Source organism: Manduca sexta, chromosome 16 (assembly GCF_014839805.1).
Source record: "Manduca sexta isolate Smith_Timp_Sample1 chromosome 16, JHU_Msex_v1.0, whole genome shotgun sequence".
Lineage (NCBI taxonomy): Eukaryota > Metazoa > Arthropoda > Insecta > Lepidoptera > Sphingidae > Manduca > Manduca sexta.
Genome location: NC_051130.1, coordinates 13,039,410 through 13,061,823, shown reverse-complemented (window position 1 = coordinate 13,061,823; position 22,414 = coordinate 13,039,410). Strand labels below are relative to the sequence as shown.

Sequence of the window (22,414 nt, the reverse complement as noted above, 5' to 3'; positions counted from 1 at the left end):
TTCTCAAGTGGCGAGATTAATTGCAAACTTGGCAGTTTTTTTTAACTAAGTAAAGGAATTTTGGGAAAGGACTCTTATTACTTTAACTTCACGGTTGAATACTCGACGGTGCAAGCAGGTGCTTAATTTATGATTTGTATTCCACATATATTTTCAACTATTTAGATTTGCAAGCAAGTAGCCATTGATGTCACAATCAGCAGTTAGTGTAACACGAGTCGTTCCCTTGACGCGGCCCGCGTACGCCGACTGACATTGACTCTAGTATTTTGTTTCTAGTTACCAACCAACCTACATCAAAACTGGTCTTGTTAACTTATTTAAGTATGTATTGTCATTTGGGATTATAGTTGTGTCTTGTAGATGCTTTGAGTAGTTTCGTTATAATCTCTCTGCTGTTGGTTACTGCCAACTAGAGATAAAAGTTTTAAAAGAGATATTACTGTTGAATATAAATGAACTACACAGATAAACTCAATTTACTTTCCGTACTCTCATGTTTTGTTTTTAGTTTTATTGTCGTCGCGGTTGATTGTAACAGGAAAATTGGAATAGTGATAAATTGAATTAATAACGAGATTATTGCAGACCCAAAAATCCCCAACGTTATATTTTTTGACCCTTATAGGTTGACGATATCCAAAGTAGCGACAATTACCCTGTTGTGTGATTATCACTTACTATCGCATGATTTTCATGCCTATTTGAATCTGTACAATTTGTCTGACATAGCCTTCATGGTACACCACACTTGTATCTTTATACGGGTCTGTGTAACAAATTATATTTATATGAAAATAAAATCTGTCGCGCTTACACCGGGCAGTTAATTTTTATTTCGAGGCCGTTGTCGAGTTCGCTTCGGCTTTATGGTAATTCCCACGGCTATCCAGATAAAATGTAGCCTAAATGCTAAACCAGGTCGCAGACTGCCAAGTTTATTGTTCATGCGGTACTTTTTTGCGTATTGCGTCTCTCGACACAAAAATTCAAGGTGTATGTGGTACAGGGACTTTATTGGTTCTAACATATTACTTATGTTTGTACTTTGATCCAATATAGGTGTTTTTTTATCAATGATAATGTACTCGCCTTTGCGATTCAAATATATTACTATGTATTCCAATCGTAGACGTATGTGAAGGAATCTCGTTTGCTCCAGACACTGTCAGGGCGATTACGGTTTTAGCATTAGGCAAAATGCGATAAAATTGTGGGCGCCGGTATTCTGCCATCGCTAATGAGACGTTTCCCCCATTCACAGGATTTGTTATAAGAGGTCTAGACGAACTGAAGTGGTTCGTATCTTTTTTTTCGTTCTCTCGCTGCGGTGCACGTGAATATTTTATTTCGGTTAGGTTTTTGTGAATGTTGTATTCAGTTGATTCTTGAATCTCGTCGTCGTAGCGGTTAATTCATAATGCTAGCAAGTCTGGCAATGTTTTGTAGTTTTGTTAAAAAAGTAAATAATCTCTGTCCCGTATATTGTGTCCGTGGTATGATCACCGCGTTGAGGTCCCGGGTTCGAATCCCGGGTCGGGCAAAGTGATACCGGAGTCTGGTGTTTGACCCCAACCCCGATATCTGATGCTTGTCCCTATCACGTAATGCCACGGAATACACAATTATGCAGTACAAAATGTAATAACGTAATATCAAGCATAGTTTTTAACTTGTAGAGCTTCAATCATATGAACTTGCAGCCTCAGGGAGAAAATGAGATGGTTGAATCTATTGTACTGAATGTAATCAGTGCTGCCCATTGCACAGGCTTCAGTTTGTAAGTATAGGCAAGAAAGTTGGTAGTACTATAACATATTTAATAGGCTGAAACATTTGGATATATCGATAGATAAATATTACTAGAGTTACTGAATAATTAAGCACGCATAGAGAGTATTAAATTTTATACCTTCGGAATTATTATTGACATGCCTACAATGCGAATTCTAGTTTTAGCAACAGGGGGTTAGCAACAAGCTCTGCATTAGGCGAACGATGGAAATCTTACGTCAAAATTAGCATTTTTATAAGTATATTCGACCTTCGAGCGGTGCATTATCGGAAACTAGCCCCGCGACGTTGTAGTGCTGCATAGCAACGCGAACTATTCCGCTAAATGCAGCTAGTTATCACGATTCCGAGGAATTTAGCCATTTCGAGTTGTGTAATGTTTGCGACGGTTAATAGTTTTGCGGGAACGCGACGGGTAGCACGCAAGCATGGTCTCCAGATACCAATGTGGAGACGTATTTTTTCATTGGCACCAATTTGATTTAGAAATGTCATCGTAGTTGGTATTGAGACTGCAAAGTTGAAACAAATTTCGTACTCACTTCACGTCATATATTTATCTGTCGAGTTCTTGAATAAATTTTCCAGTAAGAAGTTATGCTAAGGTCTTGCTTTATCATAATTCCCTGGTACACACAAAGAAACTCCACGACATGACGATTACTCTTACTGAATATCAATGACGAAAGACATCAATGAACATTTGTTCATTTACCTGTCATATAAAAATTTAAGCAAGCAGCCATTTTGTGAAGATATAAATAAATTAAAAGCTAACCTCATAGGTCCATACCTATAACAAAATAGGCACAATATCGTTCGCATAATGAATGTAGTTGTCCCGTCTGTCCGTGTGTTCGACAGGGCCAAGTTGACCAGTTTGCGGCCGCTAGTGGACTACCAATGAGCATTGTTTCTTTTGATAATGCCCCTCCGTTTGCATTTCATTGTAATACTGGTTGTATTGTTTTTATTTTGCTTCTGTATTCTTAAGAATAAGATCTGGTATTTGCTTCGTTATTGATGTTATGAGACATTTAAATATTGTTAAGTTTAAATAGTGTTGTTTATCCTTATCGTTCAATATGAGTGAAAAAATACTTGGATAAAAAACTATTAGGCAGAATTTTAAATACATTATGCTTTAGAGAATATGTATTACTTCTTGATTCCAAAGCACAGAAAAGTGCTAATGGTTTTAGTCATATTAAAATGATTTATATTGTGTTCAATATCGATAAACAGATTAAATGCTATTATTCTACGTAATAAAGCATTTGATGTCGACATTATTTAATATTTTTTTAGTACATTTGTCAAAATTCCATTATACAGCTATGGTTTTATTATATTAAATGATTATGAAAATGTAACTATGTATTAATTGCAGAAATCACGTAGCAAATTTTCTATTTCATATCTCACACAAACATTATTCCAAAACACTCGATCAATAACACATCCACATAAAATACTTCGCTCTTTATTAGTTTATCTTCCATTGTAGTTGCAGCGTGGAAACAAGGCGCGTTGATTGATGGCATTGGCTTTGTTCCATGCCGTATCGATCATTTATTAAATTCACCGCCAGTAAAATCAATTGGTGCACGGAAGAAGAGTTATTTCACGAGTCACGATCGTACTGACCTTTGCGGCTTAGGTAATTGGGTTCATGTTTCAATGGGATCATTCGTAATGATTAAACATTAATACAAAAATCTACAAGTAAGTTAAAAACCAATGTTTAAACTGCCCAGGTCGGATTATGAAGTTCAATTTACTAGTATTTTGTTGGTTTAGAATGTTCTTTGAACAACTTTAACTAAAAAGAAACAAATATTGATTACTTTCGTTTTTATAAGGAAAGTGGGTTGAAATAGAAGTCCAAATTGTTGTTGGAAATTTGTTCTCCAGTAGCTCACCAGGTAGGTACCTTGCTAAAAACGACAAATCCATGAGAACTAGGATAAAATGTAAAAGCCTCGTATTAAGCAAAAGGCGTTTTGGAGCAAGAGTAATGTTTCGATTTGCTTTACCATATTTGTTCATTTTGAAATAATGAACTAAATACAGTCTTTTTTGCAAACGGCGAACATCCCAGTCATGGTTACAAAATGACCACATTAGTGACTCCAAGTCTTTACAACTACATTTGCCTTTTATGACTAGTAATAACATAAATTGTGAGAAAGTGTAAGTAATAGTAAAAGCCACCTCAATCACAGCTGTTGAGACGAACTGAATGTTATCGCGTAAATTCGCTTTGTGATCAGCGAATGGGTCACGTACTGCACCAGCATACCGTGCATGGTACAAGGGATCGGTGTCGACAGCGTGTTGAAACCATCGGGTGCTAATTGTTGAGGCGGTGCGCCCGTGCAGCGTGCTGGCTCCAAGGCCGCGCGTCCGCTCAGCAACCGCCACGCGCTAGTTACCGCGCCGCAGTCGCCTGACGACACTCGCGATATTGTTTCCAGTTTCCAACTACCTACTTACTACTACGCATTTGTATATTTTCTAGTTTCTACTACTATGTTTCCTTTACTCGTTTATTATTGTTTTTTTCATTCCTTCTTATATCTCTTATGTTTTTGGTGTTGTTTTTTTGCAATATATATTTTATTATAAACAGCATGACAAAAATATTTGTGTTATTTTTTGCTGAATATTATTATTTCTTTTGCGATCTAGAAGTTATAGTACCGGATGTAACTCAAATACTTAAAATCTAGTACATATTCGGAGGAGACCTTAAATAACATCTTCGTGGAATCGACACGGTAAAATAAATTTCAACATCTATTGGTTTATAAATTAATTTAACTATTCGATTTTAAGTTTAGTATTAGTGTAAATGTTAAGTCTAGTAGTATAGAATATGTGCGGCTCCATAGCACCACTATGCTCTGAATGCGCTCGTGTGCCGGTAGTTAGGCTGCATGCAACTCGCAGCGTGCAGCATCCGACGCTGCTGACTCGGGTACTCTTCTAGCAATGCAATGACGTCATCCTACGCTGGCGATAGACGTAATGTGAACACAGTTTTGTTCAGTATCAATTCACCAATTCTGATGGTATGTCCAATGCAATTATGCCTCTGATGGAACATGTGAACGTTGCTGATACTGAACACGCCGCGCAAGTCTTGTTCACATAAGTTCTGAGTGATAACCGCGTACGGACCTGCCAGGGTCGTGGCTGGCCGAGGGTCGCGGCTCGCCGGGCAAACGGAAGCGTAAGTGGTGTGTATGGGGCCCGTGTGTGGAACTGTTTAATGGACCTGGTTTTCTCTATTTGTTGTAAGGTGGGACGCAGGGCCCGGGCCGAAGACCCCACCTGCCCTACCTCCACTTACGCCTCTGGATGTATCGTACGTCATCACATATATTATATCCCGTCCTTCAGTATAAGTAATGGTCCTCTATCGAGTATATGTGGGTCGTGGCGTCGGTGTTGCTAGAAATAAATTTATTGGTATTTTTTCACATTGTATTTTCTTTTATTTCTGGCAGCACACACGCTGTGTATGTACTAGTGTAGCACCCTGTGTATACCGTGGTGGGACGTCACGTCAATGTGCTGTGCTAACGCGGGCTCGTTCCAGTTAACATTACGTGTTACATCGTGTCGCGACTCGCGTGTTGTGTACAAACTACAAGCCGATCGTGAAACTGCTTCCTTTATCGTGTAATCGCTTTTTTATGCTTCGTTGCGTTCGCTAGTAACACGTGGATTCATTTCAACTATTTCCTTGGCATTAGATTGTTGATAACGAACACTGTATTCCTACAATTGCTCTTACAATTGTCGTTGTCAAAATAATACTTTTTCATATCACTCACTTTTTTCCATTAGTCACCATCGAGTCATCTCTATACTCTATATATGTTTGTAAACATTGCAGTAGTCGGATTTTATACATTTTAGCACATAAATTCTCATCTATATCTCATATAGTAGTGAGTAGTAACTCAGGTGTATTTGCATGTGTTTTTGTTGCTTGCGTTTGTAGTTTAACATTAGCTTGTGTCTGTTTTTGTGTACTAATATTAATGTTTGCTCGATATTGTTAAGGATTTGAGTTGGATGGATAAGATTTACAGTTGTAATATGATGTTCGGAGATGAAGAATTTGTTATTTATACGTGTATAGTCTCCCTTATGTATGTATCCTAAATAATACGAGCTTTTCTTGAAGCGTAAAATTTATTCGAATCGTGGTGATAATATATTTTGATTATCTCTTTTATAGCCCGGCTTTGAAAATGATTTGCGTGAAATCGGCACTTTTGAATACAATGTCACAAGACTCACGGAGGCATTGATGACTTATTCGTAAAATTGTAGCTACAAAACGTTGTTCATTAGTCCGGATTTAGTATGAGAATTTTCTGATTACCATCGCGTGCGGTTCGTGCGTGAGTCAGCGCTGGGATATTCGTCTGCAGTCGAGTGCTGTCTAATAAAGCGTGCGCAGTGGGATTCTTACTGCTAAGTGCTCGCTCACGGACCGCAGGGTATGCAGATCTTATTCGCATTTATGTATGATTAGGGTTCTAACACGTGATTCTATAATTTAGGGACGCTAGAAATTTCGAGATTCTGACCGTTTCTCTATTAGACAACGCTGGCCCTTCCGATCAAACCAGTTTCTGACCCACCTCGGCAAACAGTTGTTTATATTGTTTGATAAAACGTTTTACATTCGAGATCTGATTTATATAAAAATTTCCACAATTACAAGTTCACCCCTTGAGTCACTTCTAAAGCTCACAAAAGACCTCTAATAATAGAGTGAAAGAGGTCGCACAGCGCGCCGGTTCCTGCATGTTCGGGCTGCAAAGAAGTGCACTCCGCGACATAAGCCCTTGCTTTACCTCGAGTGCGTTCGTTTTGTTCCACCACTAATGTTTTGTACAGCGTACTTGAAAGGAATCCTAGCTCTGTATTGAGAATGCAAGAGGTCATTATGTAAATACTAAAGTTAAGGTAGGAATAGATGCGAAGCAGGGACAAAGGTATGACCGTTTTCAATGGTTTATAGAAAAGCTATCTTTTAATAATGTTTGATAATTATATAGCTGACATTTATAAAGTAAATTTCGAATTATGTAACTAAATGCGAAAAGGAGTCGATCAGTCTCATGTTTACACGTCCCAGAATTTTTGCTGGATGCCAATAGAAAGATGATATGATATAAAACTTTGAATTTAAAGCATCATGGCATTGCGACGTACTTGTCGTCCTGAGACATTAGAAGGACCGTAATGCCCAGAGAATTAATTCTATTACGACAATTCTTCACGCCCTAGCACACAATAATCTACCGGTAATAACTCAACACGGTCTAACTGTCGATGTCGATTCAAATAAAGATTTTCCAAGAGTCCGTGAGAATGACTCCAGTGTTCACGCAATGCAAGGCCCCAAGGTCCGCCGCATTCGATCAATGACAATTGGAGGTGACCCATTTAAACTATACCGTGTAATCAGATTGTCTTTAGCTAATTTGTGTAAAAGTTGAATGAGATGAATGTCGCCTTGTCACGTTGTTATTATATTTTTATAGTTCGTTATGACTTATATTCAATTGCTTCTAGAAATTAGGAAAATAGACACATTTTTTCTATTGTCGTTTACTATATTTGTTTACCTCGTTTTGCCAAACATCCTAATGGAATCACATATTTTAACTCTGAAATTAAATCGTGATCTCTTTGTTACGTCCGCAATGGGACAATTTGAATAAAGTTTGATAGTTACGCTCGTAAATTACTTATTTTGTTTCGTTTATCCTCGAGATTGATCTAAAGATAGGAAACGGGTTTCTTTAGTAACTTTAGCCATCAGTCGATTACCACCACGGCAATAGAATTGTCTACTTTAATTGCATTTGTTATTGCAAAAAATATTTTTTATCAAAACTATCAAAATGTTGCCGAATTGTGTGGAAAAACTACAACTATATGTCGTATCGTCCTTGTTGTCTCGCGCTAACGTGCCGCATTTGCCTCTCCATAACTTTACAATCAAACTACGTTTACTCACTCAATAAAATATTCATTTGTTTTTATTGAATCTAATGGACCTGTATCTATTGTTTTTAATACAACTGTTACTGGTAGCTTTCCTCGTTCATTAGGCTGATATAGTCGCGATGCGTGGTGTAGGTACAGCTATAAATGACCGTCCTCTCGTCATTAACTCCCGCGTCACTCTCGTTTTGAGTAGGACGGTGGCATGCCCTCACGACTTCCGCGTGTAACGTCTGATACGAATCATTTTGATATTCAATTTCAAATATTTGTCCACGATGTGATTATTCAAATGAATATCCAATTAGACTGAATATATTGGTGAGTAGCTATCGTCCGGGATTTCGATTGATAACCTTTTCCCTGGATTTTAGTATTCAAATCAAGATAGATATCAACAATTAAAAGGCTAATTAGATTTAAGATTTTTTTTTCTAAAAATTTTAACTAGGTTAAAAAAACAATCCGCCCTGTGGAATGGGGGCGTTTGGAGAATTCCACCACGGTATCCCCTGCCTGTCGTAAAAGGCGACTAATAGGGGCCACGAAGGGGGTCGTCGGCGGGCAGCAGGGGCTGCCCGTCTAGTGCGCGCGCACTTTTCAGTGCGCGCAGTGCGTTCATCGCACACTCGGTTGACCCCGGGATGGACGGCAGTGTGTTGTTGGCCTCACGCTGCCGTAGACGCCGAGGGCGTCCTTCGGTGCGCAGGGCTTTTGAGCCCCCCCCATAGGAGACGGGCCGCAAGGCGGCACCGCGCAGGGGCGGTTGCGGTCGCAGACTAGACATTTCAACGTCAGAGGAAGCCCGCAGCCGTCCCTAATGCGCCGAAGAGGGCCACCGCGGAGTTTTAGTTGGTATGCCGTGCGTTGTACATAGGTTAGGGACTCGGCCCGGCGGTCGCCCGAAGGTCTACATCAATTCCGGGCGGCGCAACGTCGGGTCGTAAGGCACGGTGACCCCAACATAACCGCTCAGTCGCCCCCCACGAAGGCTGGGCGGTAGTCATAAGGCACTTTCTCCGCGAAACCAAAAAAAAAAAAAAAAAGGTTAAAAAAACAATAGAAAAAAAAGCTGATTTTAAATATGTACGAAACTTTCGAAAAAAATTCGCTTAAGTCAATTAGCATTTTAACCGTCGAAATGTAAAGCTAGAGAGATTCGGCAATGCTATAAAAGTTGTATATGTTTGAGTGACAAATAAGACACTACAAAGTCGAAGGACTGATAAGGAATGATATGTTCTTTTAATTTGCGATATTCAGTATATCATTCTAAACCCCGATGTTTAATATTTACCGCCGATTTCTGTAATGTTATTAGATGGCGACGCTCCAAATCCTAGGGCATATCTGTTCAAATGTTATTTACATATTTGCACGGCACGCGTACGAACCGTCTAGAAATATGTCGTGTAAATTGTGTTAACTGCCGTCACAATAACTGATAAACGTGTGGATTTTAGCGTAAATAATGGTGTTTACTGTTTACTTCACGTGCCTTAACTTTAATTTACTTATACTTTGATAGTATAGTTGACTGCCTCGCTGGCACAGTTGTGTTGCTGTACGGCTACAGTGTTGAGGTCTCGGGTTCGATCCCCGGGTCGGGCATTTGTGCCTGCAGCCTTTTGCAGAATTCTTTTTCTCGTTCTTATTGAATTTGAGAGAAATTGAATCAAGACGGAAGAAAGTACATCGTTTCTAAAAGATATGAATATTTCATTTTTAACAGAATTTGCTGACAGTGAACACATTTAACTTTTTATTTTGTTATCAACTTTTATGGTAAATTAGGTATTGGTCTCGGCTTCTCTCTCAAAGCTAAGAATTTCCTTAAAACTGTATGACACCAGCGCCGCCTCCTTAAAATATTAGATTAAAAATTCCATTATTTCACATATGAGCAAATTGCCGGGATCGGAACGAATCCAAAGTTTATTAGTAAGGCAGTTGTAGTACAAATAAAATAGGAGACTTACGAAGTAGACTTTGCTACTATTTATAGGTTTCACGTTTATTAACGGTGGGTTTCTGGCTCGTCCCGTTATTTAAATAATTAAATAATAGAAAAAAGCACAACCGTTAAAAGAAAATTTTGTTAAAATAGAGTGTTTTAGTGCTGAAAGCAATTTCTTTTAGTCACGGAGGTCGGGCGGCGGGAGCTACATCCATATTCATAACTTAATTGACTTGCTGCTAGTCATGTTTATTCATCGTTTATGAAAACATAAGCTCACGCTGGTGTCCCGAGGGGCAGATAGGATGCAACTAGTGCACCCTGGGTTCCCTGATCATATTACGTTCAATATTAAATAGAACGCAAGTATTGGACACAAGTTGGGGATAATTTCCGACAATTCTACAAATGTATTAAATCGAAAAATATATAAGTAATTTCGTAAATCAGCTATGGAGTTCATTATCTTTTTCGGGCCCTGAGAGACCATTCAGATGAAGTCTTGTGTTTCCGAGACGTTTAAAGTGATATTTGAGTTACCTATGGGGTCACAGTAAACCATTTTTTTGTACGAGCTTTTGTTGGTCGACACCATTGTGCCGGCTTGTTTTAAAACGGATATACACAGACTGATTCGGCAACGCAACACGCTTACGTGGGCCGCTATGTCGGGTTGTACACTTTCTGTACATGGTCGCTATCTGGTTGGATACAAGTGTATCCAAACAGACCGACCAGCAAGCAACTCGGCCCTACATAACCCAATACTAGCGGCCGATTTCGGAGGCATTGTAAAAGTCGTGCTATATTTGTATCGGTTAGTCAGCGCGGGGATTCTTTGTTTGCAGGAAGCGCGGGTGTGTCGACCTCGTGCGCGCTCACGTTTGTCCAATGTTTGAATGTTTGACATGTCGGTCTCACCGCCAATGTTTGATCCAACGCGTATGTGATACTCCTGAGATATCTGTTATCTTTATCAAGCGTTTGTTAATTGAAAGGGAATGTGGATTTAAAGAAGGTCTGTCTTGTGGTACATTGATTAGCCCGGTTTCACTGTCTTACAATAATCGACGTGATGTAGTGGCTGTGTTGTATTTCGTACGGACAGAAAGTTTGCTAAAATAAAAGCAATGCTAATTGCTTCTGATTTCCTAGTAGATAATAGATCCAAAATTCTTAGAGTGTTGTTAGTATATTAAATGACACTAACATACAATCGATTATAGTTTACCATCCTTCTGATATAAATAAATATAGCCGTGTCAGTTGATTAACGTGGCAATGGCCTGGAAACATACTTTTGTATGTAGACAAAGAAATAATTGTTATGAGTTGTAATGGTTATGCACAATTGTAGGTCTTATACGTATTGTTTTAAGAGTTCATTCGGTGTTGCGATATGAATTAAACGCTTTTTATCAAGTTTCCGCATTGTGTTATTACAAAGGGCATTAGTCATTATACCCTTCTAATGAACGGCTCTAAGCGTTTTCGAATGTTTTTATATTCAGCTATGGAAAATATACCATTTACGTGAGTACGATGTAATCAATATGTTATAAACTTGTCTCATACCAATTACACACTTCAAAGAACAAGACCTCACCATAGCTTATTATAACTTAAGAATGATAATTTCGTAATTATTTTTTACTTAACCTAGTACATTAACAATGAATATACAGAGTGTACGATGTTGTTAAGTATGAATAAGCCTTAGTTCAGTGTGTTGCTATAACATAGTCCCAGCGCAGTCCTATGAGTATAATCTAACTGTAACCTAACTTGTAGCAGTTTCTTTAATTTGTTGGTATATATCTTGGTATGTAAGGCTCAATCTACGTATATCCTTTAGTGGAGATCTTTAATAAATAATTCATTATTGCCTCGGTGGCGTAGTTGTATTGCGTCCGCGGTAGGACTAGTGCTTTGACGTCCCGGGTTCGAATCTCTTGTCGGGTGCAATGATATTTGCGTTTTTCCGTTGATTATCAGCCTAGAGTCTGGAATTTGTGGTCGAAATGGCGGTACCACATCCTATCACATCAATAAGACGGAACACACATGGCGAAAAGTGGGTGCCCTGGTTGCGTCAGCTTATCCCTGTGAGGATAAATGATGTGTGTGTTTATTACCATGTTAAAACTAAATTTTGTATGGTATCATCAAAAACTTACATTTCTATACAATATTTGTACAATATAAATATATGGCGAGTAACTCCAGCACAGAAAGTAACGGTATCAACAATATAACTGTAACTACAACGTAGTATTTACGCCAAGCGTTATAAAAACTCCACCATCGCTTACAAATGCTAAGTGTTTATAAATTAACACTTATATACTAATGAACCACTGAATATATGTGCATAAATAAAATAAACTTTAATGTCGTTGATTTAGGGCGGTCCCCCCAGCAAAATGGCCCGGTAACTGTATTTTTAGTCTATTTAAAATTTATAATAAACATAGTAACGAATTTATAATAATATTTCAATTATCAGTTATCTTTACTTTGGTTGTTTAAAAAATTTTATAATGTGGATATTGTTTCATTAATTTTATAATAAACATGTCACTAAAATTGATAATTTTGTGCATCTCGTCTTAAAGTACACATCATTTTAATTTGCAACTAACATTATTAGATAGACAATTTATAAAATAATATTTTAGTAGCGTAAATGTATGAAACCAATGCTTACAAAGATACAAAATTGGATCGTAAATGACAAGAAAACACCTCATAACAAGTATATCTTCTGCAACATTTCTTATTTTTGAATATGAGAATAGATTAAAATATTTGTGGACCTATTTTTTTTACTAACCAGACTTCGGATATACGTAATGCAACACCGAGTTTGATATACAGAAAAAAAATAAACTTTATCGCACAACTGGCACCAGTGAACATGTTAGTTCTTACGTCTACGTAGTACATGCAGATAGATGTCACTCTAAATATTTTTTTAAGTCCTTGTAAGCAACAAAGGCGACTAAATATTAGTGTAGGGCGTAATTGTTTTATTTATTTATTTGGATTAATAATTACAATTAATTTAAATTGATTACTAGTCATTAGATTAAAAGTTGGATTAATAATTACAATTAATTTAAATTGATTACTAGTCATTAGATTAAAAGTAATCATTAATCGAGATTACATGCCTATACATGGGAAATAAAAGTAAAAAACGTTATCCATTACCAATTAGGTTGATAAAAATATAATTAACATACTAATAAACTGAAATAATAAAATAATAAACTGCGATTGTAATCTTTAAACGGATTTTAAGATTACTTCTCCGAGTAATTGTAATCGTAATCCCAATTACATTTTGTAATCGTAATCGTATTTTTAATCCAATTACTATTTGTCCAACCCAGCTAGATATAATGACTCAACCCCCGTTTATCTGAGTCCAGGATTGCGCGCAAGTCACCGCGGCCGTCGAACCCTCTTGTCTTACCTCCCTATGTGACCTCACATTACAAGATAAAGACGGCCCCTGCTTGTGATAAATACATGATCTTTGGTTGCGAAGTTTGTTTAAAATATTGGGTCATTGTTAAAACAATAGTCGAATAAACGAATTGTCCATACATTATTATGACAAAATTTTTAAATAAATACATGAAAGCGATGAAAACCCGTTATAACAACATCGAAGGGAATATTCGATATTCGTTTTTAATTATACTCTTTGGTTTCTACTGTATTTTTAACCTATTTCAAAAGAAGTAGGAGGTTCTCAATTCGACCGTATGTTTTTTTATAACATATGTATTGTTTGACTGCCACCTTGTCCTAATAGGCGATGAGACGATGCCCCGAGATTGATCCTCGCATTGACAAACGTTCTACTTAAATATTTAAGAATGATTCAAATGTTTGAAATTAAAAATGATCCGTTAAATTTTCCTCAAACGTTCGGATCGTTGGTAAGAAGTTGAATAACAATATGTTAATATATTTTTAGTTTGGTTGTTGTTTTCGAGTACTACGCGATTAGAATATCTAACGAGTCTGCTTCAGTGGCGTAGTATATCAATAATAAACTAATCTAATTAATTAATATCGTTGACAGCTTCATTGACATGAATTAGATATTGAAAATACTGCGTAATACAGATTTTGCAGCGATACAAATATTTGTGTGATCCGCAATCAAATATTTAGGGTTGCAGCAATGAAAATGTCTTGTAGTTTCTTACTTTCATTTTAGTGTGGACTCAAGTCCTATCCAATCCCAGATATATAGTGTTAGAATATCGATTTGCGATTTGAATCCAGGGCCTATCCACTGCCGCTTAATTTAGCAGATTTATTTCCTAAGCATTTACATAAATCAAATATCTTATATTGATGTGCTACCGGCGTCCTTGGCTTGCTAAAAGCGCTCGGTCTCCTGTGCCGCGTCCCACGTCCTGTTTGTTGTGTAAACACGTGGCGGTTCGTTAACCTATGTGTTTTGATGGTGCGCGTGCGCAGCTACTCATCTGTGAGTGTGTGCGCGCTTGGTTATGCGAACACTATTCTTTTTGTCGACGGCTGAGAGGGTGCGGTGGTTTCGATAAACAATCGTAAATGTCAGAAGAATATTTTAAAGGTTACCAAAATTTTTACCATTTATTATATCACCATCTTGCTTATTATGAGACTATTTATCTAGTCTTCTCCTCATTTCGTTCTTCAGACTTACATTATCTACGCATGCCTACTAAATTTATATTCGACGTTTCGTTTCTGACCGACCTATACGTCAATCTGCGCCGGAGTTTATATTTTTTATAATGTCGCCCGTCGGCGTCCAAGGATGTGCGTTCTGCGCATATTTATTTGTTTTTGTACTCGGCGCTATAATATTACTAGGGAGAATAACGTCATACATTACTACGCAGCGGTGGATACCATCGCAACTGATTAACGGTTTTTATTAAATTTATTTACGATAGCTTGCCAAAACCACCTATCTATACTATTATATAAAGCTGAGGAGATTGGTTGTATGTTTGAACGCGCTAATCTCAGGAAATACTGGTCTGATAGTTTGATTGTATTTTAGTGTTGTATAGGCCATGTTTGGCCGAATCATAAATTGCGTATAACTGATACAGTAGTTAAACTGTTTATATGTTTTGTAGGACGTTGAGTTAATGTGAAAGTTTCTATCCTCATAAAAATAATAAAAAAAAATATCGTCTAAATTGCCTGTTACAATAGTAAATTGAGTACGCAGTTCGCTGTTCGCTGATATACATAGAAACAATATAATTAAAGAAGAGGTTTATATCAGATGGATGCGTTTGTCAATGTTAATGACCACTTCAGCTCCAAAACTATTTAACATATAAAAGCAATAGGTTTTAAAAATTAAACACTGCGATCGTGATCCACGCGTATAAATTTATCCATCACGGGTATTATTTTCTTTGTTTTTATTTATAAATTTAACATATAAGGGAACACAATCAAAACATATTTATCAAATGATTTTCAATTTTTTTCATCTAAATATCTTCCATAATACAGTTTACGGCGGACAATTTCAAAGAAGAAAAATAAATTGTTGACATGTACGCAACAAATAAGTACAACTCAGTTGAAAATAAATAATTCTCATAAAATTACATCAACTATCAGTGGAAGGTTAAGTGGCTAGACGTTTCAAAATAACCGTATTTCCCGCGTTCAGTTTTTCGTGTTCACTCATAGAATCTCAAATGTTCCGCCGTAAATACAAAACACCTTTCATTTAATATTGTTTTATGCCACCTGCATGTAATCAATTAGTTTAGCCAGTAGGCGGGCGGCCCACAATGCGTTTCGGTAGGTACACGTTTCAGTTTAATTTAATGCATAATAACATGGAGATTTGCGGAGTCTTGCGGAGTGTCGCAACGCCGACACAATGAGAATGTACGCCGAGCATTCTCGGAACAATGAACTGAATGTTATGAATAAATAGTGTGACAACTAAACACGTAAGCTTAATTATATCTCAAGAGGTAGGTAGAGATGTAACTATATCTACCAGGGAAAGTGCTAGTTAAGCAATTACATAAAGAAATCATTACCTACTCCATTATCGATTCTGTGTAATGTCCGTTGTATACAGTCGATGTATTTCGCGATATGTTTTCAAATGTTTTGAAACCGGTAAGAGATTATTTTTAAACACATTCATTAAGTAGTTATGCGAGTGAATTCTTTAAAAACAAACTGCGAATATTTTATTATATGTTTATCTCAGTTGTTTATTATTCAACACGCGGCCAACGTTTGATCAAACATTCGTCCACATCGATGAGCGTATGTTTGGCCTTGTAATAGATCAATTGTTGCGTACCACTCCATATTCAATAGTGAACCTTACTGGAACTAATTACGCTAGTTATTTAATCAGCACGTGTGTTCCTTTGTTCGGTAGTGGTTATGTTATTTGCTAAAACATGTTTGGTTTAAATTCAAAGGTCGATAGCACGAGTCCGGCGTGTCGGTCTGTTGGTGCACTTCTGCGCATTTGGCTCGTATTCTCGGAGCGATCACTCCTAGATTTAAATATAATTGTGGAAACTAAGTATACTTACGAGCTTTGCTTGTGGAAGGGCATTGGGTTTGCCCAATATTTAATTAAATATATAAATCACTGCCAAGTAAAAAAATATAAAGGGTCGGAATTCAGTACCAGGCATCTGGCCCCATTCTTGGTCATAATTTGCACTTATAGAGCGTCAGTTCAGATAAATTATTTCCTATTCTTACTACATTATTAGGTAGAATACGTGTTCCCTCCTTCCTATGACTTAGGGTCCTTCAAACGGAGCGTGAAGAAGCAATTAAACAGGCCGGCATAACTGTGCCGACCGTCAGGGGCAGATTATCTATTGCCGGTCGACATATTTTGAGGTCACTTGACCGAGCCGTCGATAAAAAAAGGAAAAAGGCGACTACACACGTTACAGCAAACTAGATTAGATGCTTAGATCGATATTTTAGACGCTGTTTAAAATCCTAACCACTATTACATCACTAATAAGGTTCTATACAGAAAAAATGCTTTGAATGTCTATGCACGTGATAACACGTCCGTCACTGGACCTATCGCTGAGACAAATTATTGTTCACATAGCAATAGCACATAACCCCAAAACGCCGTCTTCTACCGTCACACGTATCTTCTTTTATACTGTTTATTCTTTTCACTCTTCCTACCGCCTCTCCCACTGTCCTATAGGCTTGAGCTATTTTTATGTTATATTCGAAGAATAAAATAACTATTCTGCATGAGGCGTTAACGTGTCTTCACTCAATCATTCAAAAAGTATTTTCCAACCTAACCTAACCTAACCTACGCGTTGCAGGTCACGGAAAGACGCACAGGGACGCTGCGAGTGTCCGAGCCACGCACCCGATCCCGGCGGCGTGTGGTCTGTACTACTTCGAGGTGCGGATCGTGTCGAAGGGCCGCGATGGGTACATGGGCATCGGCCTCTCCGCCCATGGTGTTAATATGAACAGACTGCCTGGTGAGTTTCACTCTTGGTTCTAGAACTTTCTAGATTTAACCTGTTAACTAGAGTAATATGGTGCTAAAACAATAAATCCTCTACTTGTGGTTTTCTGGATAATTTGTAATATTGGACTCTGGTATTGGCGGTCGCGTACAACTTATATCACAATATTTATAATTAACGTCAGGTTCATCTGCGTAAGAAGGCTAAGAAAATACTTAAATATAGATCTGGTAAATGATAAAAAAGTGTAGTAAGTTAAGTTTAATTTGTTGAAGATTGTTGGTGGTAATCGATTTAAATTAATATCATTTAATCTTCACACTGTTACATTGTTCTACTATTGGGTACGTTAGTTCTAACTAGCAAAAGAGCTTTAGTCCTAGTAATCAAGTTATTAAATTTCATTCACTTCCATGAGTTTAGATCACTATTAATTGACTTACTCGTTTGCAAATATATTAAGAAAAAAATGGTATACGAAAAGTTTCGACAAAGCGGCTTACCAAAACATCATAAAGAACTAAGTAAAAGTCTTAAGACAATGGCTTCCAAACGACAATAAAATATACGCCTCGGTAAAGTTTATTACCAAACTGTGCTTACAACTTGATATTTAATGCGATTGTTATAAAGTTCTTTTTTAGTTAGTCATAAGTACTATAGTTTGGAAGAAATATTGAGAGAGAATGAGAATTTATTGTTTTCATATTACGGCTTAATGTTTGGTTACAGTGTAGCGGGAGATTTGGTTAGATTAGTTACTACACTGCCACTAGCATTTTATAATTGTTTATGTGCTTTGTCGTGTGCGAGTTGTAGTAGTCGGGTAGTTTGAAAAAAGTAGTTTTTCTAAATTTATTACTCGTCACTCGCCTTGTTTTGAAAAGTCGTATCGAGAAGTTATTTGTACATTAATTATAATTTAGACAGAAATAAGTGTACCTTGAGTATTCATTACTCAAGGTACACTTTATTGGTCACTTGTGGAAATCATTACCATCTTTATATTTTTTTTTCAAAGTCAATACTATGAGATTCATACATTGGTTCCTATCTAGTGATCACTTGACACATTTATAACAGTTCGTATCGTGTGACTGGCCGAGGCGTATCGAGCTAAAAGTATGCGAGTTAACAATGGCTTTTAGCAGTATAGCAGCTTGTACCGTGTAGTCAAACTATTGGGCCCAGAGCTTATTTAATTTACTTAAGATCACGGCTCAGTAAGCGACTAACTGCCCTTTATTATACGTATTTGGTGAACGGAATGTCGCCGTGCACCGATCTGAGACTGAAATGAAATGATTTATTTGAATCTGTAAAATGTTATACATTATTTAGATTCCGTCAATATTAACTCTACCACCAGTTCGGAAAGCAGTTTTCACCAGAGAAGAACGGGCAAGAAACTCTGGTGTTGCTCTTTTCAATCAGTGTAGGGTAAAGACTACAGTACATGATAAAGTAAGAAGAAAAAAAACTGAACCGGTGTTATACTTTATTTGGACATCATTGGCGTTTTGTGCGTATACTGCAATGGTAATAAATAATACTTTGAAAGGTCTAGCTTTCTAATGTACTAAATACTGATAAGTGTGTATGGTAATGCTATAGCATTTAAGATTGCTGAAGGATAAACCAAATTTGCATTTTGTTTCATGAAAAACATAAACCCCGAATCAAATAATTTACTTGTAAATAAATGGATATTTTATAGGTATTGATATAATATAATAAATCTAATTCGCTGCATTTTAAGTTAATATGAAATATCTGAAATAAGATATAATTTAGGTAGTTATAAATCTAAAACTAATATATTTTTACTTTGACACCACTCCTGCATGAGAACTAATACTCTAGTCACCCCCTACACTGAACCGGCGCCCGTGCCGCGCGCCAAGGTGATGGTTACTAGAACTGTCGGGTATCTCATTAAAGGAGTTGGGCGGTTTCCCCCAGGCTGGGACAAGCACTCGTACGGGTACCACGGCGACGACGGGCACTCGTTCTGCTCGTCGGGCACGGGCCAGCCGTACGGGCCGACGTTCACCACGGGCGACGTCATAGGCTGCGGCGTCAACCTCGTCGACAACACCTGCTTCTACACCAAGAACGGACATCATCTCGGCGTCGCGTTCAGGGGACTGCCGGTATGTGATTTTACTTTAGATCATATGCTGATGAACATATGTTTACGAAAACCAAACTACTGAAGCGATTTTGAAAATAATTCTATGGTACCAATCTCGAGGTATAGGTATTCTTTCGAATAAAAAAAGAATTTTCCAAATCTGTTCATAAATGAGTGAGTTTTGAGGTAACAAACATACAAAAAAGACTTTCATGTCGAATTGATAACCTCCTTTTTTTGAAGGCGGTTAAAAATAATGTTAGTGTTGTGTTGGTCCATGGGCCTGTACAATATAGGTAATTAGACTTAGTATGGTTCATCATATACTTACGTCTTGCCAGCACATCATTATATTGTTTGTTAAATTTTAATGTTTGTAATTTAAAATTATATTAGGTATGTTTGTCTAGAATCTAGATGCTATCTATTGAAGTAGCGGTTTTGTACTGTTGCTGCACGTTTTTTGGCCAGCATGACGTAAGCGGTGCGGTAAAGTCAATATTTTACCAAAGTAACATGTTTTTAAAAGTATATTCACTGCCTGATAGATTACGAGATTGCTTTTGGATTACATTAAATATAGGTTCTTTTTAACGTGCTGTCTAATCCTATGTTGCAACAGCACCAGAACCATAATTTTAAAGGGGAGGATAAAAAAAATATTGCGCCTAAATAAATTTTAAGACTTCAATAAAAATATTTTTACTCACGTAAAGCTTGCGAGGTCCTGTCATTACCGTAAGACAACTGATGGTAATGAATACATATTGAATGTTGCAGCCCAATTTGTATCCGACGGTGGGGCTTCAAACCCCGGGCGAGGTGGTAGACACCAACTTCGGGCAGCAGCCGTTTGTGTTCGACATCGAGGACATGCTGCGTGAGCTGCGCGCGCGCACGCGGCTCGCCATCGACGAGTTCCCGCTGCCCGACGAGCAGGGGCAGTGGCAGCAGGTGTTGCACAGGTACACTACTTACTTACGCCTAGCTGAACATATACTGTTTTTATACTGGATCATTTGGTTAGTTTTTAAGCATCGGTGAAATTTTCTCGCAGGGCAACGTTTTTGGAATATCCTTGGCATTGCTGAGGTATAATAGGAAGAAAGTGAAAAATACATAAAAATGTTTGCTTCTTAAGCTGCTAATTGTGTTACAGAATGGTATCGACGTACTTGGTACATCATGGGTATTGCAGCACCGCGCAGGCGTTCTCGCGCGCCACCGGGCAGCCCATTGACGAGGATATAGCATCTATTAAAAATAGACAAAGTAAGTCATATTAGAACAATAACATTAACGTTTAGTCGAAAATGAACACATCCCTGTTGGTAATATTCATATTTGCTTATATGTATAATCGTCATGACTTTAAAGTCTATAATAATATTATCAGCCCTGTATTATTTACTGTCCCACTGCTGTATAACTACTGAGAGGGATCAGGTCTTAGTCTACCACGCTGGCCCAGTGCGGATTGGTAGATTTTAGACACCTTCAAAATTCCTATAGAGAATTTCTCAGGTATACAGGTTTCCTCACAAAGTTTTTCTTTACCGTTAAAGCAAGCGATACTAAGTCTATAAGTCCTTTATTCCAGAATACCACAGCCATTACCCACTGTAAGTGGTAATGTTAGACCATCTAATGGTACCCTAGACAGAGCTGCGACATGTACCACGAAGTGAAGTGGTATATCAGCGTGTGACGGCACTGTTGTTGTGCAGGGGTGTCGAAGCTGGTGCTGGCGGGGCGCATCGGCGAGGCCATCGAGCTGACGCGGCGCCTCTACCCTGCGTTGCTCGAGCGCGACGCCGAGCTGCTGTTCCTGCTCAAGTGCCGCCAGTTCGTCGAGATGGTCAACGGATCGGATTCCGAGGTCCACCCTCATTACCATTCTCACTGCTCATGTAGAACTGAACTGACATGTACTTATATTTGGACCAGTTGGTCGCCCAGCTTGCTACATTCTGGAAATATAGTTTTCAATAATACGGTTATAACAAATACAATAACAATAGAATAATAATCCTGAGCCCAACTGCTTACAGATTTGAGTCGGGAGTATGTAATATCAAATCAAAGCAAATCAAATTATTTATAAGCATAGGTAGTTTACCGGTGTTATTGGTGTTATTCACTATGCTTCGCTGTTGCGTCAGCGTACAAGTATATTAGTTTTATTAAAAAGTAACGTGTTACATAATCATGTTTGTATGTGCGATAGAGTCTGCGACTGTTCCACGTTACGTAGACTGGTTGCATTGCATTCATTGTCCACTTGACGCCGTTATACTGGTTTGTATATCAATCTGGACAAAAGTTAGTGGCGTTTTTTCACGAGAATTCAGACATTCATTTTATAATGTAAATGAACTTTATCAAATACACCGTTTTATAGACAATATTTTAGCATTTGTTTGGTTAAATGCCATCACTGTAATATTTTTGGAATTGTCAGCGAGAAATCGATGACAGTCATTCTCACAGGATTCTCTTGAAGCCAGTTCCATTACGATGAAGAGAATTTTGCAGAGAGAAACAAAAAAATACCTGGAAGGAACTGAAATAGGCATATTTCATCATTCATAAGCCTGAGGAGCATTATTGCCCTCGAAGTGATACTGAAAAATGTAGCATTTTTTTTAGAATTTAGGAATATTTTCAATACGATTTCACATTCGACTGAATAAAGTGAATCTTCAATAATTATAATGTAAAGTTATGTGTGAAACGTTTACTTTATAATATGCCTAGCTATGGCTTGGTTAGGTCAGTAATACTAATGTTATACGACTATACAGCCAAATTGAAAAAAACGCCACAAACTTTTTCCCCGATCTATTATTTTTTATCCATCTCGGGATTTCCTATTTGAGTCCCTGGGATACTATAACTTGTTGGTTTTGATTATTGCTCACTAGTAACGTTGTCAGGGTAAGCAGTGAATTTAAAAATTAGATCACT

The 22,414-nt window shown here is 37.6% G+C and overlaps 1 protein-coding gene across 5 annotated transcripts in view; it reads left to right on the top strand.

Moving 5' to 3' along the window:
* The window catches only part of LOC115450438 (ran-binding protein 9), a 43,665-nt gene that overhangs the window by 14,867 nt on the left and 6,384 nt on the right, over nucleotides 1-22,414 (top strand). For 2 of the 5 annotated variants that reach the window (XM_037439165.1, XM_037439170.1), the window contains exons 2-7: nucleotides 5,099-5,164; nucleotides 17,161-17,325; nucleotides 19,255-19,466; nucleotides 20,228-20,412; nucleotides 20,607-20,719; nucleotides 21,175-21,326. In XM_037439165.1, coding sequence (XP_037295062.1) covers nucleotides 5,099-5,164; nucleotides 17,161-17,325; nucleotides 19,255-19,466; nucleotides 20,228-20,412; nucleotides 20,607-20,719; nucleotides 21,175-21,326 — 893 coding nt within the window. The remainder of the gene's footprint in view (nucleotides 1-5,098; nucleotides 5,165-17,160; nucleotides 17,326-19,254; nucleotides 19,467-20,227; nucleotides 20,413-20,606; nucleotides 20,720-21,174; nucleotides 21,327-22,414) is intronic. The other 3 variants (XM_037439168.1, XM_037439171.1, XM_037439169.1) reach the window with 3 other exon arrangements.